Genomic DNA, 12036 nt, shown 5'->3' with positions numbered 1-12036 from the left:
CTGTTCGGACGCAGCTATGGCTCAACTGGTAAACCTAGGCCAAGAACAAATGCCTGACGCAGCAGGGATAAAAGAATTTTTCTTCGATCCCTTCTTAGATCAACATTGCCAAGGTGTCGAGCCTGATCCAGATGACACCCAATCCGAGGCCGCTACTGCCGAGTCCGCCTCTGCCGAGGCCCCCGATGTTAATCCTGCTTCTGCCCCTAAGGCAAAATAGTGTAATACCACATGATAGCTCTTTGTATATACCTCAAGTTTCTTAATGAAACGAGTTTTTTATGAATCTTGAAGTAACAACTTTTTGATTTTTGTTTGTTGCCTATGGTAGTTAAAGAAGCTTATAACTATATTTCTCCGGATTATGTCTTGGAGACTTTATTTTAGCCTTAGTTACACTATAACGAGTTTCTATCTCGTAGAGTCGGATTCCTACTCCGAGTCGTGTCTTGGAGAGTTTTTTTTTTTTTTTTATCCCACTCCAAGTTAGGTCTTGGAGAGTTCTTTTACGCTACTCCGAGTTAGGTCTCGGAGAGTTCTTTTATGCTACTCCGAGTTAGGTCTCGGAGAATTCTTTCATGCTACTCCGAGTTAGGTCTCGGAGAGTTCTTTCATACTACTCCGAGTTAGGTCTCGGAGAGTTCTTTTAAGAGAATGTTTCATTTGGTTGCATCCTGCTCGGAAGCACCTTTTCAGCCGTCTTCTCCAAGATTAATGAAATCATTTAATTTGTACATATGAACCTTATATGCTGCATAACTCCGAGATACTTTTATTCATTAAAATAAAGTAATGAAATGACGAACAAATTACATATCGCAGCATTTTTTAGACATAGTACTTTTTAAGGTGCTCAGCATTCCAAGGACTCGGAAGAGCCTTACCTTTGGAATCTTCCAAATGGTATGGTCCTGCTCTTCTGCATTCAACCACCTTATAAGGTCCTTCCCAATTAGGAGCCAGCTTTCCCTCAGCTGGGTCCTTGGTTGCCAAAGTAGTTTTACGTAGAACCATATCTCCAACTTTGAAGCTTCGAGGCTTGACCTTTTTGTTGAAATAACGAGTTACTCTTGCCTGATATGCTGCCATAGCCACTTGGGCTTGATCCCTCTTCTCTTGTAGCAAATCCAAGTGCAGCTGTAACCCCTCGTTATTAGTCTCGGATTGGAAGGTCTCTACACGATAACTGCCTGAGCCTACCTCGGCTGGAATGACTGCCTCAGTTCCGAATGCTAAGGCATATGGTGTCTCTTCGGTTGGAATTCTCTTGGTCGTTCGGTATGCCCACAATACTTCTGGCAGATCTTCTGCCCAGTTTCCTTTCCGATCATCCAGCTTCTTCTTCAAGATCTTGAAAATTGTTTTGTTGGTGGCCTCTACCTGCCCATTTGCCTGGGGGTGCCCAGGAGACGAGTAATAGTTCCTTATTCGCAGCTGGGCACACCAGGCTCGGAATGACTCACAGTCAAACTGCTTGCCATTATCTGTGATAAAAGAATGGGGAATGCCATACTGACATACGATATTCTTCCATAAAAATCGCTCTATTGCCTTAGCCGTGATATTTACCAAGGCTTCAACCTCTGCCCACTTGGTGAAATAATCTACAGCAACAACTGCGAACCGCACACCTCCCCTGCTCCGAGGCAGTGGTCCTACTATATCTACCCCCCATTGGGAGAAGGGCCAGGGTGAGGATATTGCACTCAAGTCTTCAGGAGGTTGATGAGCGATATTCGCGAATCGCTGGCACTTGTCACAATTCCTGCCTATATCTGTCAAGTCTCGACTCATGTTGGGCCAATAAAAACCTGCTCGGACTGCTTTATGCGCCAATATTCTGGCCCCAAAATGGCTTCCACAGACCCCTTCATGGATCTCTCTAAGGATATAATCTCCATCTTTGGAAACACATTTTAAGAGTGGCAACGTGAAACCCTTTTTGTAAAGGACTTCATTTATCATTGTAAACCTTTCGGCTCTCACCTTCAACCGGGTAGCAAGCTTTCTATCTGAAGGAAGTACTCCTCTTTCCAGGTATTCCATGATTTCTAGTTGCCAATTAGGTATGGTCTCCGCTGTCGAGACCGACACCGCCTCGGTAACTGATGATCATGGAAGAATTTGGATAGGAGTCTCGGATTCAATTTCTTCACTGGCTGTTGAGGCAATTCTGGCCAAGTGGTCTGCTTTTTCATTCTCTGGTCTCAGAATTTTCACAATGCTGAACTTCTTAAATAAAGCTTGCAAATCCTGTACCCTAGATAAGTACAACTTCATCTTGTCTCCCTTGGCTTCAAATTCCCTTCGAATGTGTCCTACAACCACTTGGGAGTCACTCCGTATTTCTACAAATTCGGCTCCCATTTCAAGAGCTAAACCGAGTCCTGCCAAAACTGCCTCGTACTCGGCCTCGTTATTTGTGGTCTTGAACTTCAACTTCAATGAACTACATAACTCTTCCCCATCGGGAGTAATCATTACTATTCCAGCTCCACCATGCTTCTTTGTAGATGATCCATCTACATAGATTACCCAAGTCTCATCACTTGGCCAGCTGGTGATGTCTGGCAAATTAGTGAATTCTGCCAGAAAATCAGCCAGTGCCTGGCCTTGAGAGAATTCTGAGGGAGAAATTCGATGTCGAATTCTCCTAGTTCAATAGCCCAGTTGGCTAATCTTCTCGAAAGATCTAGCTTTCTTAGTACTTTCTTTAGAGGGTATTCAGTCAACACCCTGATAGTATGAGCTTGGAAGTAGGGTCGGAGCTTCCTGGATGCTATAACCAAGGCGAAAGCCAATTTTTCCATTTGGGGATACCTTTCTTCAGCGCCTCTCAAAGCCCTACTTGTGAAGTATACGGGCTTTTGAGCTCCCTCTTCTTCTCGAATTAATGCCGCACTGATAGCCGTTCGGGATACGGCTAAATACAAATATAGTACCTCCCCAGGTATTGTCTGGCTTAGTAAAGGCGGGCTCATCAGGTATTCTTTCAGCTGTCTGAAGGCTTCTTCGCATTCATCTGTCCATTCAAAGGCCTTTCGCAAGACTTTAAAAAACGGAAGACACTTATCGGTTGATCTTGAAATGAACCGATTTAGTGCCGCTATTCTTCCTGTCAATTGCTGGAGCTGTTTCAAGTTTCTCGGAGATTGCATATCCAAGACAGCTTGTATTTTTTCAGGATTGGCCTCTATTCCTCGGCTAAACACCATGTAACCAAGGAACTTTCCTGATGAAACTCCGAATGCACACTTTGAGGGATTTAACTTCATCCCGTACTTCTTCAAGGTTGCGAACGTCTCTTGCAAGTCGAGTATGTGGTCTTGTGGCAACATACTCTTGACTAGCATGTCATCAACGTATACTTCCATATTGCGTCCGATCTGGTCTCGGAACATCTTGTTTACCAGCCTCTGGTATGTTGCCCATGCGTTCTTCAAACCGAAGGGCATAACTTTATAACAGTACAGGCCTCGGTCAGTTATGAACGCAGTTTTCTCATGGTCTTCAGGATGCATGTATATCTGGTTGTACCCAGAGAAGGCATCCATGAAGCTGAGTAAACCATATCCAGCTGTTGAGTCCACCAATGCATCAATGCGAGGTAATGGAAAACTATCTTTTGGGCAGGCCTTATTGAGGTCAGTGAAATCCACGCACATCCTCCACTTTCCATTGGACTTCTTGACCAATACTACATTGGCCAACCAGTCGGGATAATATACTTCTTCGATGAAACGTGCCTTGAGAAGTTTCTCCACTTCTTCTGCTATGGCTACATTCCATTCAGGGGTGAATTTTCTTCTTTTTTGCTTCACTGGTTTCACACCTGGATCCACATTTAGCTGGTGAAGGATGTCTTCAGGATCAATTCCTGGCATATCTTCGTGAGTCCACGCAAAAACTTCTAAATTTCTTCTCAAGAAAATGATAAGGCCGTCTCGGATACTGGGATTGAGCTGCGTCCCAATCTTCAAAGTCTTGTCCCCGCTTATTACCACATCCTCCAGAGGTTCAGCTGGTTCCCCCTTTGGGTCATTCCTGTTATTCCCACCTACTGTACCAACGACAATAGGAGTCGGATCCGAGACCCTCTTGAGAGACGTATTATAACATCTTCTCGCCTGGATTTGATCTCCCTTTACTTCTCCGACTCCTTCTTCTGTCGGGAACTTCATCATCAAGTGGTATGTCGAAGTTACAGCCTTTAACTTATTCAAAGCAGGTCTACCCACAATGGCATTGTAGGAACCTGGTCGGTCAATAACCAAAAAATCTACCATCACAGTTTTTTGCTTAGGTGCTGTTCCTGCCGTTACAGGGAGTGAAATAAGACCAATCGGCTGGACCTGCTCTCCTGCAAATCCAACCAGGGGAGAGCTAAATGGTGTGATCCTGTCACGATCGATATCCATTTGTTTAAAAACTGGCCAGTACAGTATATCAGCCGAGCTTCCATTGTCCACCAGAATTCTGTGGATCATATGGTTGGCCACTGTTACAGTTACTACTAGTGGATCATCATGGGGCTGCATTACCCCCCTAGCGTCCTCTTCAGAGAAAGAAAGGATCACTGAATCCTTTTTTGCAACTTTGGACGGTCTCTGCACTGTAAAGACTTCCTCGGCCTGTGTCTTCCTAGCATGGGCTTTTCTGGCCGAACTAGACTGTCCTCCACCAGCTATTCCTCCGGTAATAGTATGAATTTCTCCTACTACTCCTTGATCCCGAGGGGGTCTCGGATCTTCTCTAGGACCATCATCCCGATCACATCTCGGCTCCCGTGCCCTTTCAGCTCGGTTTCCATCTAATAGGAGAGGCTGTTGGTGCACCGCTCCTTGGTTCCTTTCCCCTGCTAGGAATCTTACCAGCCTTCCATTTCTAATGAAAGTTTCAATTTCCTGCCGCAAGGTTATGCAGTCTTCCGTCAAATGTCCGTGATCATTGTGATACTCGCAGAACTTCGTCTGATCTCGCTTCCTCGGATCACCCCGCAACTTACTTGGCCACCTGAAAGCTGGGTCTCTTCTGATTTCCATAAATACTTCGTTGACCCTGGTATTCAAAGGTGTGAACCTTCGATCTTCACGTCGCCGGGGTTCCGTCTTTGGGACTGATGGTACAGTCTTCTTTACTACTCTCTTCTGAAACCTTTCTTCCTTCGGAGCGGACGCTATAGGTGGTTCCTTTTTGGCGTCCTCTTCCTTTTTGGCGTCCTCCTTCTCCCGGTCTTCTTCCTCTTGACCTTTCGTGAGAGCCTTAAATCATTTCCTCTTGATTAATATACTCTTCTGTTTTGGCGATAAACTCGGGAAGAGTTATTTCTGTAGAACTTTTTGATACTTCGGCCATTAGAGGCCCGTTTGGCCTGACTCCATGCCATAATGCAGATAATACCGTTTGATCCCCCGGATTATCCACTAACAATTTTTCTTTATTGAACCTATGCATGAAATCCTTCAGGCTTTCGTCCTTCCCTTGACGTAATGACAGTAAGCAAGCCGAGTGCTTCCTCCTCTTCTTGGTAGCCAGGAATTGGCTTAAAAAGAGACTTCCAAGTTCTTTGAAACTATCTATCGACTTGGCAGGCAATCTGGCAAACCAGTCCTGAGCAACTCCTTCCAGAGTGAGAGGAAAGGTTCTGCATGCTATTTCATCTGGAAACCTATGAAGGGAAAAGTGAACACGGACGCTTTCCATATGTTCAGAAGGGTCGCCACTACCGTTAAACTCCTTGACGCGAGGCATCTTGAAGTTTTCTGGCAAAGGGAAACTTAACACTTGGTCAGTGAAAGGCAGATCGGTGTTATCCATAAACCCCGAAGCAGGGGTTTTTCCATCCTTTTCAGCCAGCCTGCGAGTTAGTTCTTCGTACTTCTTCTTTAAATCTTCCATGTCAGCACTCATCTGGGCTTCATTTCGCCCCTGAAATTGCTCCCTTCGAGGCCTAGTATGCTGAGACCTCTCTAGGTTCTGCTGCTCACGATGCTCCTCATTCTGGACAGTAGTATGATGGCTAGCTTGGACTGAACTTGCTTCCTCATCGCGATGGGAACCTGCAGTTCGCTTCCCATCACGAATCTCCCTTCGCCTTTCCCTCTCACGCCGTTCTTCACGCCTTCGTGCTCGCTCTTGATTCCTCTGGCTATTACGGCCCTCAGCAGCTGTGAGCCTTACAGCCAGGTCTTCATTCTGCTTTTTCAGAACCTTCATGGATTCAGACATCTGCTTCATGAATTCGGCTAGATCGGATGGTGGTGGTACGTTGGAGGCTGCAGCAGTGGAACGGGTAGTCACCATTTTAGATTAGTAGAGAACTGATGAAAATCGAAGTTCCCACAGACGGCGCCAAACTGTTGATGCACAGTTTTCTAAAAGATGACGTGGCATGCTTGCCGAGCTTGAGTTGGACCAACACCCGAACAATTTGATTGCACAACAAAGAAGAAAGAAGGATCGAAGTGACCGGGGGTGAGCCGGCGTGAGCACTCCGATGCCTAAGTCAGAATGGGAAAGGATAACAGTAACAACTATAGAGCTCAAGTTATGAGAGTTGTGATTACCTTTGCTTTGATCATATGACTTGTATTTATAGGCATTGGAGGGAATTTGATTTCCCACTTATTAAGGAATCTTATCCCTTGATATCGGCTAAACAAACATTTGAATGAAAAGATCATGTTTGTTAGTTCTTCCACGATTTAAGCGACTTGAGATCAGAGGATCAATTATAATATCTTTTGAGATATCAGAGTTGTTCCCTTTACCGAAACCTACATGTCCTGAGTTATTCTCGGACTTTTTAGTTTCGGCTAGAGGTGGCTTCGGATTTGTGGTCTCGGATAACATGAGTAGGTCTCGTCTCGGATCGCTTGATTAGGTCTCGGACTTGGGCCTTTAGAGTAGGTCTCGGACTTGGGCCTCCTCTGGCTGGGCCCAAGGACTGCTCAATAATTTGTAAGCTAGTTCATGACCCAACAAAAAATATATATGAAAAGGAAACACTTGATACTCATAAAAATACATTAACATAGGAGTGGTCGAGCCATAAAACCCTTTTTCGTTAGCTGAGTGCGTTAATTCAAACATAAATAGCGCATGTAGCATGCATTTGTTCATTTTAAACTTGAAATAATGAAAATTCCCTTCAATCCAACAAAAAATAAATAAAACACTAAACTAAAAATGGTTGGTCGAATCACCCCTCTACCGCATGCAATACTTGGGGATGGCTCGACCACTCCCTAAGGATGGATTAGCCACCCCTCAAATTAAATAAATTGGTTGTAAAAAACTTCAAGATTATCGTTATAATTTCAAGAAATGTTAACTAACATGTTTTTATGCAGAATACTAGCTCAAAAAATGCTTACTTCCAAAAAGTTTGTTAAATAAAGTTATAATGGCCAAAATGGCTGACTACATATCATCCACATTTCTCTGCATCTTAGATGCTTAAATGTCAAAGATAATTGATAGAGAGTGTTCTTAAAAAAAATAGGGTTAAATATATATATATATATATATATATATATATAGTATAAGTGGTTTAACAACTTCATTTTTTACCACTTCAGTTTCAATTCGTATGTTATAGTTAATAACGAAAAAAGTATTTTTGTCCATCTTAATTTCATAAATTTAACAGAAATGATGTGCCTTTTGCAAACATCTCCTAATCTTCAAAGTCTCTCATTTTGGTGTATCGAACTTTGATTTCCTTTCATTTTTCCTATTTCATTACATATTGCAGTTAGAAAATCCTAACAGAAGGGAAAAAGTGGAAGAAAATCAAAGTTTGATACACTAAAGTAAAAGACTTTGAACATTAGGGGAGGGTTTGCAAAAGACGTGCAACTTCAAGAAGTAAGTGAAATTTACCCATTAAAAAACTCATTAGAAAATTAAAATATTAAAAAAAATTAAAATAATAAAATGTTAAAATAAAAAAAATAAAATAAAAAACTGAATGATACATTAAAAAACTCATTTGAATGATACAAGTTGAACATTTAAATCAAATTTTCAGCAAAAAGAAAATAAAATCAGTAGGGATATCATGCATTTTCTCCTTTTTCTCTCTCTCTTTGGCCACGCCCACGCGCGTTGCTTTGATTGAGGCTCAACATTCAAACAAAATGTCCTCTCTGCAGTCTGCACAGTGACAGTGACACAACAATGGCTGGGCGTCCTCCAAAGTTCTCATGCATTTCCAACGAAACAATCAAACAACCCCACCCCATTTCTCTCTTTCTTTCTCTAAACAAGCAACAACTCCTGCTTTTCTTTTGCTCAAGTTGAAGGAAACCATTTTGCAATCCCTCACGATGTCGATGTCGATGTCGATGTCGATCTGGCAGTGGCTCCCAAAAGAGATTATCACCGAAATCCTCTCATGGCTGCCGGTGAAGTCGCTCATCAGATTCAGGTGTGTTTCAAAGGCATGGTGCTCTCTAATCTCCTCCTCCCGCTTCATCGCCACCCACCTTAATCACTCTCTTTCCAACTCCCAACACCAGACCTACATTTTCGCCTGCCATAACTACACCTGTCATACCCTCCTGCTGTATCCATCATATCAAGAAATAGAACAGAAGGGTGATTTCTTTGCAAACCCATCAGATCTTATAGAATTGCATGACCCATTTAACCATAAATATTCCTTACACCTGGTTGGTTCATCTAACGGCCTACTATGTCTTGCCAATATGACTTTCAATAACGAAAGTGGGTTATGTGTTCTCTGGAACCCTTCTATTCAAAAAGCCATCTCCCTTCCCAAGCCTAATCTTGGATCGTTACAACAAACTTTTGGCTTTGGGTATGAGCCCATGACCGATGATTACAAATTGGTGAGACTCATGAATCTCCCTGATTGTAAAACTGTTCCACCTCTGTTTGAGATTTATACGCTTCGAACTGGCATATGGCGCTTTATTACGGCCCCCGATTCTCGCTACACGATGAAGTATTGGTCCTCATCGGTTTTAGTGTGTGGGGCACTCCACTGGTCCACACACACTCCACGGCATCAAGGTGCCTTTTGCAATGTGATCATGTCGTTTAATATGAAGGATGAGGCCTTTGGTGAAGTGGGTATGCCTAAGAGCTTACAAGAGTTAGAAGGCTTGGACGTTACTGTGGCGCTAATTGATGGGTTGCTTGCACTTGTCCCTTGTACCGGATTTGGCATCGAGGCGTCTCATGCCGTGTGGGTGATGAAAGAGTATGGAGTAGTGGAATCTTGGACAAAGCTGTATGATGTTCGCATTGAGGGATTTCAGAGGGTGATAGGCTTTCCAAAGAGTGATGAAGCTCTGGTGCACGATGCTGACAGGTTCTTTTCTTTCGGACCTAGTAGCCGAGAATATTTGGAGGATCTTCCCCTTTGTGGCCTAGAGCATATTTATTTGGATGCTTATGTGGAGAGCCTTGTTCTACTGAATGTAGCGGACCTAGTTCCGGGGAGACAGGGGAATTCGTCTGGTGGTAGTTAGGGAATTGGTCTGGAGGCAGTTAGCTCGCAAAGAAATGCAGGTAAAGGTAAGGTACTTGATGCTAGTTACGATTATTGAATTAGTGTGCTTAATATAGGATTATGAATCATATTGCAATTTCCCATTTCAATATCGTTATACCATATTTCCATTTTGCATACCGCTTTATAAATCCCATACAAAATGCTAATCAATTTGCTGGTCCAAATTGACTGGTTTACTATAATTTCCCCATTCAGATCGCTTAAAATTTCCAGTTTTTCACATAGGTTAGGAAATTATGCACTATGCTTAGAATGCATGCCTCTTCATCTTTGGTGCGTTCAATAGATTGAAGTCCGTGTAGAAAATTTGTTGAACAACTGTGAGAATCATTCCTTTTAGATTGAAAAGCTTGCTATTAGAGCTTAGGAGAGAGGACTCTGATACCCTTTCTATAGCCATATGGACGGCGTCTATTCCTACTGCACTACCATTGCCCTATTTATCATTGTTGAAATGCCAAAGTGAGAAACCGTTTGGGATGACTATTCTAACATGATATTATAGGTAACAACCTGCCACTCATAAAAAAAAGTTATAGGTAAGGACCTGCTATATTTCCAAGAGAAACAGCCAACATGTAAATAATTTGAGGATTTACAAATGAATTGCTTATGCCATAATCTGTCAGCAAAGTAGGATGACTAATCCATGAGTGAAGAATTCATGCACTCATCCAGCAAATATCTTGTAGTTATATCAATCCCAAAGTTAAATCAGGTTGATAAGAGTATGCGAATGCCAGTAGGGAAAAACAATACGGAATGGATATGTGTTTTGTGTTGCTTTTAATTTTTGTTTAGGAAATAAATAACCTATAGTTTTTTGTTTAGAATTCTTTGAATAATGTAACTTTGATTTTGCTGTTCTGAATCAATCCTGTTATGGTTTCCATTCGCTAGTATTCTTGATTCTTTACTAAGATATGAAGTCAAAGTAATTACATATATTATTGATTAGTTGTGCTTTGGATTGGCTGTGTAACGCACAACTGATTCAATGCTTGGAATTGCAAAAGAGAGAGGCCATATTTGAATGGTAAGGCAAACTTGAGTATGAATATTGGTTGGCTTTGTTCTAGGATACTTCAGTAAGATTTTTATTATTTCTGATGTGGGATAATATGGGATATTATTTGGGTCCTTCAATCTCTTCATATTTACCATTGCCTGAATCAGGTTGTGAATAGAGCATAGTGTTAACATGTTATTATTGGTGGCTAGTGACGGAGGATAATGAAAAATTGTTATCAAACAAAGCCCTCAGTTTGAATCTACATTTGCCCCTTTTCATATTACATTTCAGTCAAATTAACCTCTTCCAAAAGATTATGACAAAAGTGAGGCACTTGGAATTTGCTAGACACAAAAGTTTGCTATTAAAAGTGTTCAATATCTTTCTGGGGCTCTTTGTACAACCTCTATCAATCCATGAATCAGTTCTTAAGAATAACACAGAGATGAGAGAAGAGTATATATACCATCTTCTTTGACATGGCTGTTTAGAGAGGTCACGCAAAATGTTCTTAGTTAACCCTAATTGTCTCCTACGTCAAAGGCTCAGAGTCCAATCAAGTTTGTGGTCAGGATGAGGTTCCAATGAGGTGGTAAGATGTGAATTGCACACATCGCATTCCACTCTTAAAGTAGTCCTTTTGTTGAGTTTCAATGTTTTTGTGAATTATAAACCTGAGTCAAAATTTTTAATGCGTATATTTTGTGTGAAGAGTCATCTCCTTTGGCTAGTTTTTTAAAGTTTGTGAAGGAATTCTCATTAGTTTTTGTCTATTTTGCAGAAATGAATTGAGGGAAAAGAAGATTTGGTGAAATTGTTTTACACCACCTTGGATGGAGTCGGTCGATGAAGTACAAAGAAGAAATCTCTGTTTTGTTTTCTTGGATTGCTTTGTTGTTTTTGTTGCTTTACTTTCTTGCAAGAGTTGAAAGAGTAAAAAGGGTACTACAAGGAAGAATTCTAAAAGGTTTTCAGTGTTGGCTTTCTTTGCACTTTCAAAATAGAAGGTATCTAATGCTCTAAGTTGTTTGCTCTGATGGTACTTCAGTTTTTCCTCCTTTGTGAGATGATTATAACATGCAACTGTGATAAAATACTAGAAATCATAACATATTTTTCCATTAGCAAAAGCAGCGATCCTGTTGTAGGTGTACTTTGAAAAGATCCAAAGTCTAATTCTCCCATTTTAACATAGTTAAGTGTTAAAATATCTTGTACTCTAGTTGGTTTTCATCTTTGAGTGATTGGAGAATGCAAATTTAAGAAATCTCAAATATGAAAGCATCTTTTTCAATTAGCAACACTTGTGACACTCGTAACTTGATAACTTTGAAAATTGTGGATATACTCTCGGTTTGAGTTTCTCATGTCTTACACTATACTGTGTGGTAACAGCAGAGATCATATTCTTAGAATTTTCTGAACATGCCTCATATTGAAATAGGGAAGCATCTAATGAATATCTCAGATAATGGTAATG

General features: G+C 41.5%; 2 protein-coding genes across 4 annotated transcripts; one reads left to right on the top strand and one right to left on the bottom strand.

The window, feature by feature from the left end:
- Nucleotides 1-2112: 2112 nt before the first annotated feature.
- On the bottom strand, nt 2113-5042 carry LOC148585360 (uncharacterized). Its single transcript, XM_088516727.1, has 2 exons — nt 2709-5042; nt 2113-2607 (listed from the first exon to the last, which is right to left on the bottom strand). Exons 1-2 carry the CDS (start codon nt 5040-5042, stop codon nt 2113-2115), a joined length of 2829 nt encoding a protein of 942 aa, XP_088372853.1.
- A 3207-nt stretch (nt 5043-8249) lies between these two features.
- On the top strand, nt 8250-11585 carry LOC132182687 (F-box/kelch-repeat protein At3g06240-like). Of its 3 annotated transcripts, none has more exons than XR_009440321.2 (2): nt 8250-9551; nt 11338-11585. XR_009440321.2 is itself a non-coding variant. In XM_059596003.2 (2 exons), exon 1 carries the CDS (start codon nt 8331-8333, stop codon nt 9498-9500), a length of 1170 nt encoding a protein of 389 aa, XP_059451986.2. In that variant the 5' UTR covers nt 8250-8330; the 3' UTR covers nt 9501-9540; nt 11338-11585. The 3 variants fall into 3 exon arrangements, 2 of the variants coding, with proteins under 2 accessions (XP_059451986.2, XP_059451985.2); XM_059596003.2 differs by having other exon boundaries at nt 8250-9540; XM_059596002.2 differs by having other exon boundaries at nt 8250-9546.
- The last annotated feature ends 451 nt before the right edge of the window (nt 11586-12036 follow it).

Source organism: Corylus avellana, chromosome 5, assembly GCF_965113065.1.
Source record: "Corylus avellana chromosome 5, dhCorAvel1.hap1.2, whole genome shotgun sequence".
Classification (NCBI taxonomy): Eukaryota; Viridiplantae; Streptophyta; class Magnoliopsida; order Fagales; family Betulaceae; genus Corylus; species Corylus avellana.
Note: the sequence above shows the minus strand (reverse complement) of the source record. Positions and strands in the feature narration are given on the sequence as shown.